This window comes from Paroedura picta, chromosome 4, assembly GCF_049243985.1.
Source record: "Paroedura picta isolate Pp20150507F chromosome 4, Ppicta_v3.0, whole genome shotgun sequence".
In the NCBI taxonomy this organism is placed as follows: domain Eukaryota; kingdom Metazoa; phylum Chordata; class Lepidosauria; order Squamata; family Gekkonidae; genus Paroedura; species Paroedura picta.
In genome coordinates, this window is record NC_135372.1 from 86,118,463 (window position 1) to 86,140,523 (window position 22,061).

General features: G+C 41.3%; 1 protein-coding gene across 19 annotated transcripts in view; it reads left to right on the forward strand.

Annotated features, from left to right (window-relative positions):
* Positions 1 to 21,790, forward strand: part of MKNK1 (MAPK interacting serine/threonine kinase 1) — a 32,751-nt gene extending 10,961 nt beyond the window's left edge. For all 19 annotated transcript variants that reach the window (XM_077333867.1, XM_077333860.1, XM_077333862.1 and 16 more), the window contains 9 exons: positions 986 to 1,065; positions 1,881 to 1,954; positions 3,973 to 4,077; positions 12,609 to 12,664; positions 12,907 to 13,002; positions 15,762 to 15,956; positions 18,332 to 18,496; positions 19,054 to 19,097; positions 19,374 to 21,790. In XM_077333867.1, coding sequence (XP_077189982.1) covers positions 986 to 1,065; positions 1,881 to 1,954; positions 3,973 to 4,077; positions 12,609 to 12,664; positions 12,907 to 13,002; positions 15,762 to 15,956; positions 18,332 to 18,496; positions 19,054 to 19,097; positions 19,374 to 19,602 — 1,044 coding nt within the window. In that variant the 3' untranslated portion in view covers positions 19,603 to 21,790. The remainder of the gene's footprint in view (positions 1 to 985; positions 1,066 to 1,880; positions 1,955 to 3,972; positions 4,078 to 12,608; positions 12,665 to 12,906; positions 13,003 to 15,761; positions 15,957 to 18,331; positions 18,497 to 19,053; positions 19,098 to 19,373) is intronic.
* Positions 21,791 to 22,061: the final 271 nt, after the last annotated feature.

Genomic DNA, 22,061 nt, shown 5'->3' on the forward strand with positions numbered 1-22,061 from the left:
TATGAAAACTTTGAAACAATACAAAATTGTCAATTAGTGACTTTACTGGTACGTTGTATTTGTCAGTCATCATTTTCATCTAATATTAATGTACCAGCAAGATGACTGAATGTTTTATTTATGCTGCCACCAACAAATCCATTGACATTTGTAAAACTACTCACTGCTGAGGTTCTCAAAAACTAAATTATCTGAATTAGAATCAGAGTTGGAAGGGATCTCCTGGGTCATCTAGTCCAATCCCCTGCACTATGCAGGACACTCACAACCCTATTGCTCTTCCACTGTAACCTGCCACCCCCTTGATTCTTCACAGAATCAGCCTCTGTCAGATGGCTATCCTGCCTCTGTTTAAAAATTTCCAAAGATGGAGAACCCACCACCTCCTGAGAAAGCCTGTTCCACTGAGAACCCGCTCTAACTGTCATTGTTCTCAACAAATCATGTAGCTGAAGAGTGTGGACCTTCTTTGACTGCCACAAGCAACTGTACATTTTTGTGTTTGGAATGTTATTAGTATGAAGTTTAATATAACAAATGTGTGATTTGGAAGTGTGTGTGCATGTTAGTCTTCTGAGTTAGTGAAATAGGCAATTACACACTAACAATTTATTTTATTTTTAAATATTTGGGCAGTTCTGTCAAGAATGGGAGTGTTTTTCATTGGAAATACTGAAGCCAAATTATGCTGTCTCACGGTCATTAAATGAGTTAACAAGGCTGAACCGCAAGAAGTTTAGCGAGAAAGTTAAGCTATAAATATTGAAAAGAAATGTAATTTTAATGTGCCTTGGTGTTGAATCATCCTGTTTTAGGCTTGTATAATGCTAGAAAGCATCTTGCATTTTTAAAGAACAAATTCAAACCTTCTTAGTTCTTTAAAATACTTTTTCCCTTTAAAATATAAGAATTCTTGGGAAAATGCTGCCTAAACAGTCCAGGAAAATTTCTCACTTTGAAATCCAGTTTTCCATTTTTTTAACAGATAATTGAAAAAAGTGCTGGGCATAGCCGGAGTCGGGTGTTTAGGGAAGTGGAAACATTGTATCAGTGTCAAGGTAACAAGTAAGTAACTGTTATAGTATTTGTTTATTTTTGTATCTATATACCGCCCACCCCTGAAGTTCAATCTTTACACACCGTAAGAACGATTGTTCATCTTTCATGGGACTACACATGTGTGCAGGTCTACTGCAGGGCTGTCATGCATATGAAGCTGACTCTTTCCACCTGAATCTGATGTGTGACTGGGGAGAGCTTCTTCCATCAGGCTTTCCTTTGCTGTGTTTTTTTCTCTCCTTTTAGTCTGAGGAGAATTTTTCTGTTCAACTGGACAAACATTTTTGGGGAGAGGAGTTTGCTGAACTTTTAGCTGTTTGAGTTCATTGGTGATTTCACTGGGGAAAAGAGCATAGCTCCACATTTAGCCTTCCTCTTCAAAAAATGTAACAAGTATGTTACCAAGATGACATAACTGGATGAGTGCCTCCTGTTGCGTCTGGGTGGATCCCACAATGTCAGGGCTTGCAAGACTTGCATGCAGCTTATTCTGAAGGCCCAGCATGCCTTCCACCTGCAAACGGCACTATGGAAGAAAGCTCTTACAAACCCCGGCTGCAGTGCCCTGCTGAAGGCGAGAAACAGGCCTTTGCACCCTCCATGGTATCTGCACTGTCAGCATTCTTCCTAAAGTCTGACCTCCTGACATGCTCTTAGGTCAGCTTCTGTTCCAAGAAGCACTTCTGAGCAGCAGCTGAAAAAAGGCAAAGGCAACGAGATTTTATCAAATCTTCAAATAAGACCTATTCTTTTGTGTCCTGTAGTGTGTTGTTTTGGATATGTAGGGAAAAAACTGAACACAGTTCATCCTTTCTTTAAAGGAACATTCTGGAATTAATAGAGTTTTTTGAAGATGATGCAAGGTACTATCTTGTCTTTGAAAAGCTGCTTGGAGGTACAGTATATGAGCATGGTGAAAATACAATACAAGGACTTTGTGGTATTGTATGCATTAATCATTTTGCCTTGCATAAAATGCATCTTCAGGGGTTATGTATATAGATGGTGATAATGTGTCTAGGAATCAACTGATGATCCAGTGCCAGAGCTTCAAATATTAGGGTTGATAAAGTCTACATAGAATAATTTAAGTTTATTAGGTTGAAGTTTATTGTTGTAGCTATAGGCTATAACATCACTGCATAAACACCAACATATAATTGTGTTAGGTCCATTATGTCCTTTACAAGATTGGGTCATGATTGAAAAAATGAAGACATTAAAGCTCCAAGCTTTTTCCTTGTTATAATTTATATCCTGGAAAACAAAGACACTGTATCTGCTATGCAGCTATAATGAACAAACATTCTTTTGGCAATTCTAAATTAATGAGTAATTATACAACTGTATTGTCCACGGCCTAGCTGTGCCTTAAATGCCACTTCTGAGACTATCATTTGCTATTTGCCTTTACAGTAATTCCAAAATCTTCTCCTGTTAAAATATCCGTATAAATTTGGGAACAGTATGCATTGGGAATAACATGTTTCTGCCTGAACAGTTGTGGAGAAAAGCTTGAAAATGTGTAATAGTAACTGCTGATGGCTGAACACATGAGAGGGATAATGTTGGGTTTCTGCAGTCTGTATACACTAATCTTCTCCATGGCTACTCTCCTCTTTGTTTTGGTACCACTAGGGTATAAAAAGAGCACTCAACAATAATAGAGATAATAAAACCTTAGACAGACACTCATTATTTGCATAATTACTATCAGTAGCAAGCTCTATGCTCCCTAAACATAATTTGTTATTTAACTCAAGAGGGGTGGCAGTGCTAAAGCAATAATAAGTAAAAATTTTGTGCCTTAAACATGAACGTGTTTTTGTTTTAGCATAAGCTTTTGTAGACTAGAGTGCACTTCATCAGATACACACAAATGGATTTCAGTTCACAAAGTTTATGCTGGAATAACTTGTTACACATTAAGATGCTGCAAGATGACTCCTGTTGCTTAACATAGTTACTCTGTATGCATTAGACTTTGACAAGGGAAATGCTATATCTTATTTCCCAAGATAGAAGATAAAATTGTCCCTGCAATCTGCCCCCAACACACTTATGATGAGAACCAGCTATAAATGGATTTCTATATTCAGTAGTGAGAGGAGGAAAGGAAAAGGATGTGCTATTTAAAAGTATTTGGTACTTCTTTCTTAGTGCTGCATAACACAGAAGGAAAATTAAGTTAGCTGTGTCAATTGCAGCAGAAGAGCCTCTTGTCTGCACTCTTCTCAACCTGTTGTACTTTCATTCTCCATTGTTGGTGTCCCTCTTTTGATTCTGCTCCCCACATTAATTTCTGTTTTTTCCTTATTCCCTCTTTTTGCATTCTTACTGCTTTCTTTCCACTTTCTTTCCAAACACCTCTCCTTATCCCTGTTCATAGCTTCAGCAGGGACAAGTAGTGAAATAGCCTTGTAAGTGAATGGCATGAGCACACCATAGTTTCATGTGATCTGCATCATACTAATGATGCATTAATAAATAATAATAATTCATTTGAGGTATAGTTCATGTGGTTCTTGTCCTTATTATTTTGAATTATTCTGTTCATGCTAGCATCTCACTGAAAGGTTAAGGGTGAATTCCATGCAACTTTCCCATTATACTGTTTCAGCACCACTCATATCTGAACTTTGGTGTTTCTTATGACCTCCTGTTTTCTGCATATCCTTATTTTGTATAAATGATTTATTGATGCAACAAGTTTTACCTACACTCCCCCTCCCCCCAAAACATTATGGTCTTGTGGTGTTGAGATCAGAAATACTGATATTTAGTTCTTATCAAATCAAACAGATAATAGCACCTGGTTCAGATAATAGCATCTGTGGAATGTTGGAGTCTAGAATCACTTCCTTTCAGATGCCTTTGTTCTAAAGAGTACCTGCTTGTCCTCTTCTTCCCCAGGTTCTATCCTGGCCCATATACAAAAGCAAAAGCACTTTAATGAGAGAGAAGCCAGCAGGGTAGTGAAAGATATTGCCTGTGCTCTGGATTTCCTCCATACAAAAGGTAAAATGCAAGTCCTTCATTTTACAAGTTCATTAACATTGCCTATCTTTCAGGTCAGACAAGGTCAATTAATATAAAGAATTCAGCATGAAACCTGGAATGTCATGTTAAATGCTTGTTTTCTCTTAGAAAGACATAATATGGGAAATACTTTGCTGGCTCTGTGCAACAGTAACTGAAATTAGTAGAGATGAGCATGTTCTGTTTATGAGTTGAGTCAGACCCAATGATTCAGGGCATGTCATGTTACTGGCAAAAATTTGAATTGATTGCCTGAAGCTGTCTGGTAGTCAGCTAAACTTATGAGGAACACTGGATAGATTTTTGGATTAAGGCCAATATGCCTTAAATTTATTGAGATTGGAGTATTTTATGACTGGTTTTTCAGAGTTCCAATTAATGACTACAGAGGTGATCTAGGGGTGTAGGTGTGATAGACGGCACTTAAAAGTAAGGTTTGAAGTGCTGAAACAACAGCAACATTCCCAAATTAAGCCAAATTTGAAGGGGAATCTTTCTAAGGAAAAGAAAAAAGATCCCTGCCTAGTTATTAAGGGAAAATCAGGGGGGTGCATTTCCTCAGATTCATTTTTCTGAGTAAGTGCTTCAGTAGGCAGAGGGATGCTGGTTCATCGAAGAAGGGAGAAGGTACAAGCTAAGAGTTCCCACTTTTCAGGGGAGTGCAGGAGAACTCAAAGTAAAAAGACAAAAGAAAAATGCGTATTGGAATAAACAAAGTAACAAAACCTCTCTGTTTAAAAGAATCCTTAACATCTGAAAGAAAAGCCTATGAACATCAAAAAAGCTTGTAACTAAAAACAAGAACTAACAGATACAGGGTGGGACAGTAAGCTTCATTTTGATAAAAAATACAACTATGCTGTTAGGCTAGCCCAGTCTCTGAGATAGTTTCATTTTGGAGGGAAGTGTGAGGAAATATGTAGAGTAGAAAGTGTAGAGGTGCCCTTCATAGTGGGTTGTATAGATATATATGCAGTTCTAGAGTGGCAGAGACTCTGCTGCACTGCGCCTTATATTGCCTCTTTAAACAGATGTAAAACCTGAAACAGCTTCTGCAAATGCTAGTGGGGGAAGTTGATGTCTGCAGTGCTGAAAATTGTTAATCTTTTAGCAGACAATAATTGTGCCATTAGAAGATGAGTGGCATCTATTCCCTGAAGAAAATAACAGCCAATAATATGATATATAAATCAACTGACACTTAGATGTGGTTCTGAAATATTTGTAGTTTAGTACAGTCATTCTTAATGAGGGCCATATGACCCCCTCAGGGGCCCTGGCACATTTGAAGGGGGCCACTGATTGAAAAATGTGGGGAGGGAAGCCCAAAAGGTTTACAGCAGACCCTGGTGTAACTGAACTGATGAAATACCTTTTTGGTACATAAGATGTCATTGAGTGCTAGAAAGTCTGACCTTTGTCAAGGGGGGGAAAAAGCAATAATGTAATTGGTTCCTTTGTGTGTGCTTGAATTAATGCATTCAAGAAAAAAAATGAATGCACATGCTTCTTTTGGTTGAATGTTCTAGAAAGGTACATCAAATATAGTTAACTCTTTGGTTATGCCTTTGTTAGCCTAGCTCATTGTACAAGTGACCAGCCTATTGCAAGGGGCCCTGGAACATGGGAAGAGCTCCTAAGAGGGCTATGACCAAAAAAGGTTGAGAATGGTTGGTTGGCTTTTGCTATATTTGATACTTGCTGAGTAGCTTATGCATTAGAAAAAATACATAGTTTGGGACCTGCAGCAAAGTTTCAGATCATTATAACTTGCCAGTAGTGGCTATAAAGATAGGAATGTTTCCACCTTCACAGACTAAATTGCACATGCTAGGGCTGGCCTAACAGATGATGCAATCTAATACCTGCAGGTAGCTAGAAAAGGTAAGATCTGTGGAGGGAGTGAGAGGGAAAATCTCATCCCCCTGATTCTTCTTATTTTTTTGATGTTATGGACCTGTCCTGTAGGATAGGAGCTGATGGGATGTCTGTTCCCCCCCCCTCCAATTTTTCCAGATTCTGAGGCTGAAAGCTTGCAGCCTTTCAGTTTCAAGCCCCACATCCTTCAGCAGCTGGTTTGCAGTGTTACACAAGCTTGCCTAGCAATTCCCACAGTAGAATCATAGAGTTGGAAGGGGCCATACAGGCCATCTAGTCCAACCCCCTGCTCTATGCAGGATCAGCCCTAAGCATCCTAAAGTAGTAACCAAGATTCATGGCAAAGTGTCACAAGATCTTTGTTGGAATTTTGGTTTGGTCTTTTTGTTGTTGTTCAGGGTTACGTGATTTAACTTTTTTCCCTTGCCCGTCTTGGCCTCATTTTATGGTTCTTTTGATTGTAGAGCCAGCTTCAGAATTAGAAGGTGGAATGATTCTCATGACTGGAATGTAATGGTGGATGGATATGAACTGTTCAGAAAAAACAGAATAGATCGAAGAGGTGGAGGAGTGGCACTGTATGTGAGGAAAGGGCTTACCTGTCAGGAAATTCTAGTGGAGGAGAGCATATCTACAGTGGAAAGCATCTGGGTGAAAATAAGCGAGGGGAAAACAAACAGTGTGGTGGTTGGTGTCTGCTACCGACTGCCTGACCAACGAGAAGATGTGGATGCTGCACTTTGTGAGCAGCTTGAGAAAATATCCAAACGGCAGGATCTTGTCATCATGGGTGACTTCAATTTCCCAGATGTGTGCTGGGAAACAAACTCTGCGAAGCGTCCTCAGTCATGCAAGTTTCTGACCTGCCTGGCTGACAATTTCATTTATCAAATGGTAGATGAACCCACAAGAGGTTCAGCCATACTGGACTTAATACTGACCAACAGGCAAGAGTTGGTGGATGAGGTGAAGGAGGTGGGGACCCTAGGGGGAAGTGACCATGTCCTCATAGAATTCCTTTTGAGATGGGGAGCCAAGGAAGCTTGTAGCCAGACGCGGATGTTGGATTTTCGTAGGGCAAACTTTAATAAACTCAGAGACATGATGAGTGTCATACCATGGACGAGAATGCTGGAAGGGAAGGGAGCATGTGAAGGGTGGGCGCTACTCAAACAAGAGCTATTGCATGCCCAATCAATGACTATTCCAGAAATACGAAAACACTGCAGGAGCTCTAAGAAGCCTATTTGGATGAACAGAGAACTTCAAGAGGAACTAAGAAAGAAAAGGAAAATGTTCAGGAAATGGAGGGAAGGACAGAGCTCTAAAGAAGAGTACCTACAGGTTACTAGGCACTGTAGATCAATCATCAGAAAGGCCAAAGCTGAGAGTGAGCTAAGATTGGCCAGGGAAGCCCATTGTAACAAGAAAAGATTTTTCAGTTACGTGAGGAGCAAACGTAAAGTAAAGGAGGCAATAGGCCCGCTGTTGGGTGCGGATGGACAAACTATAACGAAAGATGCAGAGAAAGCAGAAAGGCTTAGTGCCTATTTTACATCTGTTTTTTCCCACAGGTCTAAGTGTTTAGGCACATCTAGAGATGGCTGTAGCCAAAGGATAGTGTCTGGGTGGCAGGTTAACATGGATAGAGAGGTGGTCGAGAGGCATTTAGCTGCACTGGATGAGTTCAAATCCCCTGGTCCAGATGAAATGCACCCGAGAGTACTCAAAGAACTTTCCAGAGAACTTGCACAGCCCTTGTCCATCATCTTCGGAACCTCTTTAAGGACTGGAGATGTCCCGGAGGACTGGAAAAGAGCAAACGTTATTCCGATCTTCAAAAAAGGGAGGAAGGATGACCCGGGAAACTACAGACCAGTGAGTCTGACCTCTGTTGTGGGGAAGATAATGGAGCAGATATTAAAGGGAGCGATCTGCAAACATCTGGAGGACAATTTGGTGATCCAAGGAAGTCAGCATGGATTTGTCTCCAACAGGTCCTGCCAGACCAACCTAGTTTCCTTTTTTGACCAAGTAACAGGTTTGCTGGATCGGGGAAATTTGGTTGATGTCATTTACTTGGATTTTAGTAAAGCTTTTGACAAGGTTCCCCATGATGTTCTGATGGATAAGTTGAAGGACTGCAATCTGGATTTTCAGATCGTTAGGTGGATAGGGAATTGGTTAGAGAACCGCACTCAAAGAGTTGTTGTCAATGGTGTTTCATCAGACTGGAGAGAGGTGAGTAGCGGCGTACCTCAGGGTTCGGTGCTCGGCCCGGTACTTTTTAACATATTTATTAATGATCTAGATGAGGGGGTGGAGGGACTACTCATCAAGTTTGCAGATGACACCAAATTGGGAGGACTGGCAAATACTCCGGAAGATAGAGACAGAGTTCAACGAGATCTGAACACAATGGAAAAATGGGCAAATGAGAACAAGATGCAATTTAATAAAGATAAGTGTAAAGTTCTGCATCTGGGTCAGAAAAATGAAAAGCATGCCTACTGGATGGGGGATACGCTTCTAGGTAGCACTGTGTGTGAACGAGACCTTGGGGTACTTGTGGATTGTAAACTAAACATGAGCAGGCAGTGTGATGCAGCGGTAAAAAAGGCAAATGCCATTTTGGGCTGTATCAACAGAGGCATCACATCAAAATCACAAGATGTCATAGTCCCATTGTATACGGCACTGGTCAGACCACACCTGGAGTACTGTGTGCAGTTCTGGAGGCCTCACTTCAAGAAGGACATCGATAAAATTGAAAGGGTACAGAGGAGAGCGACGAAGATGATCTGGGGCCAAGGGACCAAGCCCTATGAAGATAGGTTGAGGGACTTGGGAATGTTCAGCCTGGAGAAAAGGAGGTTGAGAGGGGACATGATAGCCCTCTTTAAGTATTTGAAAGGTTGTCACTTGGAGGAGGGCAGGATGCTGTTTCTGCTGGCTGCAGAGGAAAGGACACGCAGTAATGGGTTTAAACTTCAAGTACAACGATATAGGCTAGATATCAGGAAAAAGTTTTTCTCAGTCAGAGTCGTTCAGCAGTGGAATAGGCTGCCTAAGGAGGTGGTGAGTGCCCCCTCACTGGAAGTCTTCAAGCAAAGGTTGGATACACACTTTTCTTGGATGCTTTAGGATGCTTAGGGCTAATCCTGCGTTGAGCAGGGGGTTGGACTAGATGGCCTGTATGGCCCCTTCCAACTCTATGATTCTATGATTCTATGATTCTAATTAGAGATGCAGATTAGTTCCCAAAGGTACTTTCTATTTTCTGGCAGCAAATTCTAAGATAACTACTTGAGACTGGGTTGTAGGGATACCTGTCCCCATAAAGCAGTTATGATATTCCTGAGGTTGACGTAAGCTGTTTCTTTTTCACAGAAGTTGGTATTTGAAGGCCATTTTTATGCTTAACTAGTAGTAGCCAAAGGGAAATTATATTTAATAAGCAGTAATCTTTATGGATCAAGGATGTTATCACCTTCAGAAGTTAGTATTATGGTGCTATATTTATTTCTGACTGTAGTAAATCATTCCACTATTTTTAGTGGGAACTTCTAATACCACTTTAGCAACAACTCTCTAGGATGCCGTGAAATTAATATTGCATGGAGTCATAGGATCTGAGGTTCTCAACTGGCTTGCCTGTTGGAGAAATTAATTTGTGGAAATGCCATAGCTGAGCTGATCAACTTAGTATGCGATGAAGAAAGTGTTTGAACATAACTATTTAATGAGGGATTGTTAATGCCTATCATTATGCTGAAGGACAATCTGGGCAAGGAATGGAGAGGGAATGGTAAAAGTTTTTCCCAAAGATATAGTCCATATTTGCATTGAAAGTAGTGCATACTGGGGGGGGGGGGAGAATGTTGCCCTGTGGAATAACTCTGAAACATAGTAAGTATAGCTAAAGTAACTGCAAATGTAGGTAATCAGCTGCTTTGGAGTCTAGTGACTTGCTTGTTTTCAACATGTCCATTGAGAGCTTTCAGTTCTGCTTGCTCCTGTGAAGAAATGACAAGCAGTGACAAATAGCCCTGGCAGAAAATACTTTAGAAGTGACTGCTGAGATGCAGCAAGAAGAAATGTTTGCAGAGTAATATTCTGTAATTCTCGTTTCTCATTACGGTTCTGCTGTGTAGTATTAAAATTCTTATTGAGCGATGGCGCACAGGCTGTTAAAAAAGAAGGTAAAGTATTTGCTACAGATAAGCATTTCGTTTTTTAAATGGTAGGCTTCTGAGAAGGGAAGAGGTTGTGCTTTATCACCTATAGAAGCTGCTGCAGTATGAAGATCAGTTTTACTAATGCGTGGTTCATGTGGCTTTTCTACTACACCATTTCTTTGAGATCTCTGTAGTACATTGCATACTTAAATCGCTTGTAGTCCGTGGCTTTAACAGATCTCTTACATATTTGCACAGCACTCAGCCTTTAATAGATACTCAGAGACTCAAATGGCAGGAATGTAACTGTCAGATTAAGGGGAAAAATGGTTTGAATCCCATGGTCATATGGGAGTAGGTTGTGCTGTAGTTCAGTTCCATGATAACATTTACCCTCTCAGTCTTGGGCATTTCTGGCAGGACAAGGAACATAGTGTGGGCATGCATTAGGCATCTTCTGCCATTATGAATGCTGTATGATGAAGGCTGTATTAGTGATTCATGTGTCCTTAAAAGGTTGAGCTGTCTTTCTTTGCATGTCCATGGCGATTGTCTTAAGCTCTGAAGTGACATTCAGCTGAGACTCCCCTTTGCTTCTCCTCCCCCCTGCCCTAGCCACTGATCAGTGCTTGTGGGTTTACAGTGTCTTCTGACAAGGTAAAGTTAACATGATCACCTGGGACAAGATCTGCAAAAGTGCTGTGCGCTGTTCAGAGTAAGATGCAACCAGATTTCTGGGTTTGTTATAAATGTTGCATCTCAAGTACATAAATTGTTACTTAGCATACTGGCTGAAGACATTATTTGCTTATACCAGAATGTCTTGGCAGAACAGAAGCTGGTTATTATTTCATTCTTGGAGTACTGTGAGTTGCTGTTTCTGGAAAAAGTCATACATAGAATGAAAGGAGGCTCTGCCTCTCCCTTGCCCTGTCCCTGTGTTCTCTGGCACTTGCAGATTAAGTAGGGAAATGTTTACCCTCTTGCCATGCTTGGGAGACGGCAGAAGTGCTACGAGTCTTGTCTCTTTTCCCTTCTCTACCTGAGGTTGGTGGCAACAGTGACAGGATCTCTTGTGTTGCTGCTTCCTTCCTCCTGCACAGTCAGTGCAGAGGTGGCAGGGGAGAGCCATTTCATGGGGAAGCTCTGGAAAGAGGCATTTGCTAGTGAATTGGGGAGAACTTTGAGTGTGGCTCATGACTTGCAGAATTTTATATTGGTAGCTTGCAGCATGTTTAAATATGAGATTCATGAAAATATATAGAGCAGTACAATATGTTAATGATCGTTTGTCACATTCTTTAGAGGAGTTCTCTGTGATACTGAGTTAGTGGCTACTTTTTGAGATTATTCTTTTGTTTTCCTTTTGTGATCAGACAGTGTGACACCGAGAGACCAGTGTCTTTATTTAGTGCATCTTTAGTGCCCTTCCCCCCAGGGTGCTCAGGGTGGAACAATGTTCTCCATCTTAACTTTGCCAATAACCCAGTGTGGTAAGTGGGGTTGTGTATGTGTCTTCAGTGCTTATGCATCATCCTTTTCCCCAGGCATCAGATTTGCATTGAATTTCAGCAGGCGCCCATCGCAGGAAGATGTGGCTGCCGAAGAGGGGAGAGACCTCAGGGTGCACAATTCTGGGGGAACATTGCAAGAGAATATTTGGGGGTTGCAGGGAAGACAATCTGGCTTAACTTTTCTCTGGTGATTCTCAGTAGAAACTCCACAGGAACTAGTTGAGCCAAAGCTCATGATCATCAGAAGCTCATGATCATCAGAAGGATTCATCTTTGAGGTGGGCAAGCCTAGCATGGTTAGACAAGTGTGAGCTCTTCCACCCAAGAAGCCCTTTTCTCTTTTTCCTTTGTTTCTTTTTCCTCTTAGTCCCTTTGCAGTAGTTTTTCATCTTGCCTTGTGAGTCCCTTATAGTCCATGGCTTCTGGGAGGAAATCCTGTTTGCCTCTATTTGTAGTCATGAGGAATAGAAGTTGAGGAGAGTTAGGGCAGCAAAAAAAGTCCTTTAGCTTTTGAAGTAGAGACCCTCCCTGTATTCTTTGGTTGGACAATGTCTTGGGTCGTGGTCTGTCATGCAATTCCTTCTTTTGAGAGGCACCCAGAATGGAAGAAAAGAAACCATGGAGCTATACTGGCTCACCCAGAGTTACAGAGTAGTGATAGCTTGCCCCTAGTCTTACGTTCTTCATTCTTTCTAGTTAACTGATTTAGGACCGTTGTCCATGAAGTGAATTTAAAGTCCATGAATGATCAGATAGCCCAGGTTTTGGCTTATATATTCAAATATGAATAGTAATATTTTGCTGTGTCTTGAAATTGTTTTGGTACATGGTGCAGTTGATGAGCAACCTGATTGTAATTCTGGTTTTATGAGACCATTGAGAAGCAAATGCTGTTGTAGCTTCTCCCTCAGTTTGACAGAACCTCCTTTTTTGTCCTTAGGTATCGCTCATCGTGATCTCAAGCCAGAAAACATACTGTGTGAATCCCATGATAAGGTACTTCGTACTTTGTAGCTTCTCTTTGCTGGTGTTTAGCTGTTTTTCAAGATTAATAACTGTATAGAGCCAGTTCTGTTACTGTTGAAATGAAGTAAATTGTGGTACCTTAAAGACGAATCAGTTTCTTAACTTTTGGACTAGAACCCACTTCATTATATGGAAACTTGTTCTAAAAACAAGTTTTTTAGTCCATTTATGTCAGAGTTGAGTTCATCTTTGTGCATTTCCCCCCATTTCAGGTGTCACCGGTGAAAATTTGTGACTTTGACCTTGGGAGTGGAGTGAAGCTCAACAGTGCATGTACTCCAATAACTACTCCTGAATTGACTACTCCAGTATGTAGCATTCTTCTGTTGTTTAGCTGTGTTGTGGTAATGCAGGGAGAATTAGGGGTGTCAGTGAAATTGTTCTTTGCCTGAAAGTTATACAAATGCTGGGCATGTCATGCCATTCATTATAAAAGACTTTGCAGTTTCTTAGAATTTTGGCTCTTGTCCTTGTCAAAAATCTCTTCCATATGAAATAGATAACTTTTGCAGCCCTCTTCTAGATATTTGATTTACATCACTCCAGCACATACACCGGTATATTAGGAACTATTAAACATTAACAACAACATGAAGCCCTGATTAACTTGCCTGTAACAGAATAGCAACCCACTATACCTCTGAACACCCAACCTGGCCAGGTCTACTACTTAAATACAGCCTTTATCCTTGGAGTGTCAAGCCTAGTGTGAGTTTCATTGATTCAGCCCCATGCTAGTCTTGAAACCACAGTACTCAAACAAATAAATGCTAGGTGGCAGTCTAGTCCTTTACACTTCAAAATGGATAACATGCACAAGGTGCTCATTTCTGGTTCCTTTACTACCCATGTTTGGAACAAGGGCTTGTCTTCCGTGAACATAATTTTGCACGGTCATTTCAGCCGCTGATGTTGGAATTGTAATGCAGCATATTGTACTTGATACTCCAAGGTTATTAATTTCTTCCCTTGTGAGTACAAACTTAAAATGTGTGCATATTCAGAGCATTTCTGCACATCAATCAATCAATATTTATTTACAGTCATTCAGACCAAAATTAAAATACAAGCAATTTAAAAAGAAGACAGTTTAAAAAGAGAAAAAACAGTAATAGTACTATAAAATTTTTAAAAGATCTGACAACATAAAAACTTTAAGATGTTACACATCATCAAAAATAGCTTTACGCCGCTGAGTGGTGTAATGCTAAAAAAAATCACGCCTCCTGACCCCTCCTCACCTTTCTTGCTGTTTTGCTCTTCTCTGCTACCATTTTGCATTTCTCCCCCTCCACAAGTGCTGCTGGAAATGGCAGAAGAGAGCAACATGATTTATACGCAACTCTCTTCTGCCTGTCACTCAAGCCAGGCAGCCAATCCACTTTCTCTATGCTTTAAAGCAGTGGTCCCCAACCCCCGGCTGCGGCTCCCTCTTCCCGCCCCCCCCCCCACAGCGAGAAGCTCGCCAAGCTTCGACGGCCGATTTCCTTGCGGCCTGGAGGGGCAGGGAGAGGGAGCCGCGGCCGCACGCGCAGACTTGCCGCGCATGCGCATTTGTGTCCGGCGGGGGCGCAAACATGCACGCACGGCGAGGCCGCGCATGCGCGTTTGCGCCGGGGCTGCCGCGCACATGCGGGGCCCCGGGTCACCCTCTCCCCGCACCCTGGCGCAGCGGTCCGCAGCCTGACAAAGGTTGCGGACCACTGCTTTAAAGGGCCTGTGATGCCTGCCAATTTTTTTCTTAAATGCGTAATTTTGAACAGGCGATTGCCCCAAGTTAACTACATTTATAGTGAAAAAATGTAGACTTTAGCAACATTAGTGGCTGCACATGCAGGTTTTTTTCTCCCCAACCCCACCCCGCTGATCTGTGAACCTGCATAGGCATCACTGCGTCCCCCCCCATGCGCACATGCACACACACACAAGCTCCCGTGAGGTCTGCCTGCTGCTGTCACTGCTTCCCTCCGTGCATGTGTGCACACACATATACACTCCCCAGTGAGGGCTCACTGCCTCTGTCACCCCTCCATATAAAAGAAGCTGTTCCCATCCTCAGGAGTGGGGGGCGGGAGCAAGGGTGGGACGAGGCAGGCTCCTTTCACGCATTTCAACCTCCATACCTTTCTTTGGCTGGTGGGCTGATGACTGCTCTCCGTTAGATAGCACTACATATGTTGGTGAATCCACTTTTTGGGATTCCCCAACTAGCTCTTTAAAATGGAGGATGTAGCCAGCCATTTACTGGCGATATCATATGGAGGGGCTGGAATATAATGACAACAAGAGGTAAGTATTTCACTATTTTTAAAGGGTGTGGAAAGCCCCTCAAATACTGAATTGTGAAATACCTAAGAATTCTCAATGCCTTCATTTGCTTCTACAATAGCTGTTGCCCAGCAACTAGCACAGTTTGTCAGCGTTGTGGGAGGCAGTCTGATGCTTACTTGCAAGTAGCATGGAACTTAAAATCTGTGGGTTTAAATCTTTTGAATAAGGCTCTTCTACAGTCTTATGAATCAGATTTGCATGCAGATATCACTGTTCCTGCCAGCCTTAGAGCAAACAGCTTGTAATTTCAAAGCTTTAACTTCCTTCCATCTGTGAGATGGTTAACAGAGGTCTTGAGTTGAGGGCTAAGTATTCATGTCCTGTGAGGAAAAAATGTACTTAATTCCCTCTATTACTTGCCTACTAGCTTGTGTCAGTTTTTCTCGGCTCTGTGTTTCAAACAATCATCCAGAGAGGCATTCCTATGCTGGGCTTATATTCTTACCAATTTTGTGTGAAAGAATAGGTATTCTAGAGAGCCTTGAAGCTTTGCACAAATACTCACAATTATAATTTGAAGTGGAAATATTGAAAAACTTGGTTTTAAATGTCTTTAAACAGAACTTGCCAAAGGCAAATTCTCACAAAAACCAGGCATAAAAATTTGCACTGTAAATGAGACTTTGCTGTGATTAGATGTCCTTCAGTGCTAAGACTTTAAATATTTGTTTTCACTTGTCCTTAAATGTGCTTACTTCATTTCACTTGAATATAATTTCTCTCTCATGTACGCTAGTGTGGTTCTGCAGAGTACATGGCCCCTGAGGTAGTAGAAGTGTTCACAGATGAAGCCACATTCTATGACAAGCGCTGTGATCTGTGGAGCTTGGGTGTGATTTTGTACATCATGTTAAGTGGCTATCCTCCTTTTGTGGGGAATTGTGGCACCGACTGTGGCTGGGACAAAGGAGTAGTCTGCAAAATCTGCCAGGTAACTAAGTACATTTGGGGATCTAATAGTTGTGTCTTGTAGTGTCTTTGTTAATGAAACAGCTCAGCGAGGTTGTTCTACAGGCCATTTAGCAGCAGTATGTAATATAGTTTTGACTTGAGGAGAAGGGTATGGCTAGTCCTAGTAACTCCCATGCTTTTCTCTTGCTGTTAGAGCCCTTGTGAAGTAGAATGCAATGTACCATGTTGGACTGCAGGAGGCGGTCCCAGTTTCGGTTGTACCCTTACCCTGTGAAAGTAAAGAAGATGCATATTAGGGGAAGAGTCTCTGCCCTAGGGAGTCTTCATATAGGAGAGCATTCCAAAACAAGGTCCTCTGCCTGTAGTCTAAAGCAGGGGTAATCAACCTGTGGTCCTCCAGATGTTCATGGACTACAATTCCCATGAGCCCCTGCCAGCAAATGCTCATGGGAATTGTAGTCCATGGACATCTGGAGGACCACAGGTTGACTACCCCTGGTCTAAAGTACTGTAATCTGTCTACAATCTCAGCATTCTGCTACCTCTTCCCACCTTGTTCTTTTGTCAGATGTATATGTTGCTCTCCTACTAATTGTCTCCAAACAATGCTTGCATTACTAAGATGTACAAGATATAGGTCCTTGCCCTCAAGCTTACAATCTAAAAGCACACAAAAGAAACAGGAAATGTAGGAAAAAAGAGCAAAGTAAGTTTGAAAGAGCTTATATCCCAGTTGGGAACTTGTAGAGGGAAAATTGCCTTTCTTACTAAGTCTTCCATTTTCCCTCTTTCTCTTCCTACTCCCCTCCAGTCTTTCTGGTGTCTTCTTGCCCACCTGTTTCCCCACCCCCACTGTCCCTAGCTCCAATTATCCATAGCCCCACCCTTGCCAGCCTCTGTTCTCCCTGCATCTCACCCAAACTCACCTCCTCTAGTTGAAAAAGCAAAGAAATGATGACTGAAGTCTCACAAGTCCTCAGCAGCTATTCTGGGTTGCCCAGACAACACTACAAGATCTAAGTTTCTGCAAGTTTATTTTTTGTTCATTTCTCTTCAAAACTAGAGGTGTCCTGGGAACTGGAGAAATATTGTCCCCATTGTTTTGAGATTTTTGATCCAAATTAGAAGAAGAAGAGTTGGTTCTTATATGCTGCTTTTCTGTACCCGAAGGAGTCCCAAAGTGGCTTACAGTCTCCTTCCCTTTCCTCTCCCCACAACAGACACCCTGTGAGGTAGGTGAGGCTGAGAGAGCCCTGATATTCCTGCTTGGTATAGTGGTTAGGAGTGCGGACTTCTAATCTGGCATACTGGGTTCGATTCTGCACTCCCCCACATGCAGCCAGCTGGGTGACCTTGGACTCGCCATAGCACTGATAAAATTGTTTTGATTGAGCAGTGATATCAGGGCTCTCTCAGCCTCACTCCCACCTCACAGGGCATCTGTTGTGGGGAGAGGAAAGGGTTAGGCGAATGTAAGCCTCTTTGGGACTCCTTCGGGTACAGAAAAGCGGCATATAAGAACTAACTCTTCTTCTACTACTACACCAAGCTGGCTCTCAACCAACTGGGGCCACCTTAGCTATTGAATGCACGATAGCACTGGGCTGGTGCTGCTTTGACAAAAATAGCTCAACTCTCCTGAGACCTTCTTTCCTCTGCAAGTGCTGGCTGCCAGAGTGTCCTTTTCTTGCTCTTTTTATACTCTCTTGGCAATTGGAATAGATTTCTTTCTGACTGAGGGCCCAAGCCACATGACTGTATCTCCTCCTCTGGATGATTGCTAGGAATTTTTTTTGCATATGAAAATCAGGTCTGAATTGTAAAATTTGAGGGTGGGAAAAGGGAAAGTATGTAGTATGAGGCGATTCATAGCTTGACTGTAAAATCAATACTTACCTGCAGAAGGTTCTGGGTTCAGTTCTTCCATCTGCGCTTAACAGGATCCTGGTTGGGATCAGAAAGGCCTCTGATTCTGCAGCTGCCAGTCAGATTAATGCTAAATGGATTGAGTGGGCCATTAAAGGGAGCTTGATATGCATCTGGAATAAAGGACCACTGCTAAAAAGTATTGTTGTGCTGTTTTATGAGTTATAAAATGCATTTATGAGGAAAGGGCCTCAGATGTCACACTTTGACAGTTGTGGAGAAAGTTGGTTTGGGCAGGCCATGTAAAATAAAAGGCTTGGGATTCACAGCTTGTGATGCTTGGCTTGGTTGAGTCCATGTTCTACACAGGATATGGAGCATTTCAGCCCTATTGTTATACTAGCAATTCACTTCCAGAATTCCCAGAGCTAAATGTGGGAAGTTAGATTGTAACAATTTTAAGGCATTGTAGGCAGGGGAGGAAATAACCTACAATATTTACAGTAAACAAATGTTTGTTGTTCTTAGAACAAGCTCTTTGAGAGTATCCAAGAAGGGAAGTATGAATTTCCTGACAAGGACTGGTCTCATATCTCTAGTGATGCCAAAGATCTGATCTCCAAGTTGCTAGTTCGTGATGCCAAAGAGAGACTTAGTGCTGCTCAGGTTCTGCAGCATCCATGGGTACAAGGGGTAAGTAGTACTTTCCAAAGCCCTAACTTTATACAGTATAATCCCAGAATGTAGGCTGCTTTACAGAACCTATCTGTGCCACGGATAAATCGAGTCTGTGTGGAGCCAAAGCACCTTGACTGCATTTCATAATGTAGAATGTCCAGCCCTTCTTACATAAGGTTCTGGTAATCTGTGAAGGTACTATGCAAGAACCTGAATATGCAGCTTCTTCCTCATAAAAAACTCATATATATCCTGCACCCCTGCTTTTCCTAGTTATTATCAAAAGGTTACTTCTAGCAATGTCAGGAAGGCTGTTTATTTACGAGTAAAATTCAGAGCCTTGTGGCTACTTTTGTTATATTACTACTACATCTGTTATTTCTACTACTACATTTATATGTACATTGCAATCTTCCATGTTTCACCCTATAATTCATGTGAAATATAACTTGCTCATGGAATGCTGTTAAAAATTGAGAGCTATGAAACATAATGATCATCTGTTTATACTTCAGATGAAATATATATTATGAGATCCTCAGATTATTTTTCTATGTTTCAATCTTCTGTAGAACGCTTCTGAAAGAGGACTGCCTACACCACAAGTTCTTCAAAGGTAATCACCTGTTGTGTAGTGAGATGGGTAGTAATAGAAGGGTATATACATCTTAGGGAGGGCATTGGGAAAAAGCTCTGGGCTTTATAAGCTGAAGTGAGGGGAGAATTTTCTTGAGTGTCTGTAGTTGATTCTATTTTATTTCTTGCATGACTGGGAGTAACTGATTTATTATTTCTAAGTGAGACAATGAAAGAGTCCTTGTATCTTTTTTCTAGCTTTAAGAGTTGCATTTTTACTCCTCTGGTTGTATGTCATTCTTTTCGCCACCTGCAGGAACAGCAGCACAAAAGAGCTCACTCTCTTTGCAGCTGAGGCTATTGCACTAAACCGCCAGCTCTCCCAGCATGAGAATCATCTCAGTGAAGAGGAAGAAAGTATCGCTCAGGCCATATGCTCCATGAAGCTTTCTCCCCCCTCAAAGTCCCGCCTTGCCAAACGCAGAGCCATGAGTCAGGCCACAAAAAACAGTGAATTCCAACCAGCCACTCCTGCTGCCTTTTGATACTCATTTTCTAGTTGTCAGCACAGGGGGAAAGGGTGTATGTGTCAATTTTTGTATAATTATTTTAAAGGACTCTGGGTTTATCAGTGTTACAACATTGCAGAACAGAACTTGTAATGAAGTGATTTAAAGGATAGTGTTTGTGGAATGTCCTTTTGAAGTTTGAGAAACGTAATGAATTGTATAAAGTTTTTAGATATTTCTGCTGTTAATATGGCAAGACTTCATTTACACACCAGTTTTTCTGTTACAGTATATATATACACATTTATGATCAGCGCTATGGCTAGTAGAAATATGATTGAATGAGCTGGAAGTAGTTGTATAGTTCTGTTTCTCTACCTATATCTACCATGTGATTATGGTGGCCCATCCTCCAGGAAGCTTCACAAGACTTTCCTATAACAACCAAGTTATATATTACTCTTAACTTGTACGGAGTTATATAAATATGATTATAAAATGGATAGGGCCACAGCTGTTTCAATGCTAGTGTGATCTCCACAGAAGTAACTTGTTCCCACTCTATTCCATCACTGATGGGAGGCTGCATCTTAAGTATGGAATTGGCAAAAAGTAGTTTGGGGGAGCAGCCCTCATTATATTAAGGCCTCCTGTCTTTAGCTAAGTCTGTCTTGTAGCTAAGATTTCCAGGTCACTGTGTTACATTGCTTCTACCTGAAGTGTTTAACTTTCTAAGTAATTTTGAAGGAATGTATCTTCTTGTTATCCATTACAACTCCTACATAGAATGCCCTGGAAAATTCTTCCCTGTGATAGTAGTATCTGGAAATTCTTTTTTTGCAGGTTTTTATCCAGATATGCGCCATGAAAAATATGGGTTGTTGCACTTCTCTTAGCAGCAATGAGAAAGTTTATACTTCAGCATTCTTTAGTGCAGCCTCACTGTAAGAAAGAGCTTATGGTGGTGCTTAGGCTGTGGCTCAAAAGACTAGGGCATTCAAGGCTGAGTGCAGCAGCCATGCTGTGCTGCTAGGCCTAGGTAAGTGTGTGTGTGTTGAAAAGCTTTTGGATGGCCAGTCTCTTGCTGCTTGTAGACTTTGTGTCAAAGCAAATGATTCTCAAAAAACTTTGAAGTTGGAATGTATATCTAGTACCTGTTCTCCCCTGCTTCCCCTTTGTCCCATTAAGATGCATCTAATTTTCCCAGTCACTTTTGTAAGCTCCCCCTCCAAGTTTGGTGTGTTAATTCCACAGCTGTTCCCTTAATACAAGTAGTGCACTATGGCAGGCAAAATTTTTGAACATATCTTACATATTTGCAATCAATATTTCCTTTTCCATCTCATAAGCAAACATTTAGGGAGCATTCCATTATTAGATATTTTATCATTTGGGTCAGCACGATCGTGGGACATGCATTCCATAATCAGTCTGAGTTGAACGTAGGGCACCCATAGCATTGACATATGCTAATTTCATGGCTTGAAATTACATATCTACTTCTATTTGCTTAGCTCAGCTGTGGCTTGTGCCTCCATGTCCTGCTCTTCTCACAACACAATCAATCCAAAAGTAGCTCAGTATGTCTTAAGCCTTGCAGGATCCAGCTGATGGGAGCAAAATCATTGTTTTTAAAAGTAGCATACCATTGTGATGATAATGTCTCCCAAAACACAGTAGCCTCTGGACTCCCATAGTTCCAGAATTGTCTGTGTGAATACAAATTAATTACCATCTTGACTATTCTAAAGGAAGTGTTTTACTGAAAGTGCTTCAACTGATCTCCCCAGCAGATACAATTCCCTTTTAAATTAAGATTGCTATTTAATTTGTTTGTCACTTTTAAAGATTTAGGCCTATTAATTATGAAAAACAGGGAGAGTATGCTTTTTTAGAAGATCCTTATATATACTGTGCATCTCATATGCAGGAAGAACAAATTGAAAAAGGGAAAAAATTATCTCAGAACAGCTTTGCATTTTTTCCGTCAGGTATACAATGTGTATATTGCACACATACTGTTATGACTTGCTGATGGTTAATGTGAAGAATGCATCATGCCATTATGTTGGTTTTAAAGGATATTTTTAAGCTATCATAGTTGTAATGTACTTCATAGTTACGGTTTTTAAAAAGCAATGGAAAACTCAGGAAGAAATACTATTGATGTGGTGCATTTATTAATATTGTGTTTTGAAAATTAAAACTTACCTCATTTCTGCTACTCTTGTTTTCGTGTTGATCTACAGATCCCCCCCCCCCGAACTAAAAAAAAATCATACACTTGAATATGGTAGAGTGCTGATCTTCTGCAAGCTTTTGTGGTCGTCAGTTTACCAACTACTGGCTGTTAGTCTGCTTAAGGAAGCTCACTTGGAATCTGCTAGCACCCATGCCTTCTCTGTAGTAGCTCCCATCCTAAGGAATGGCTTCATGAGGTGGGCTGTGCTTAGAAAATACAGTGAGGCTATTTTATTTAGTAGGGCTTCTAAGGG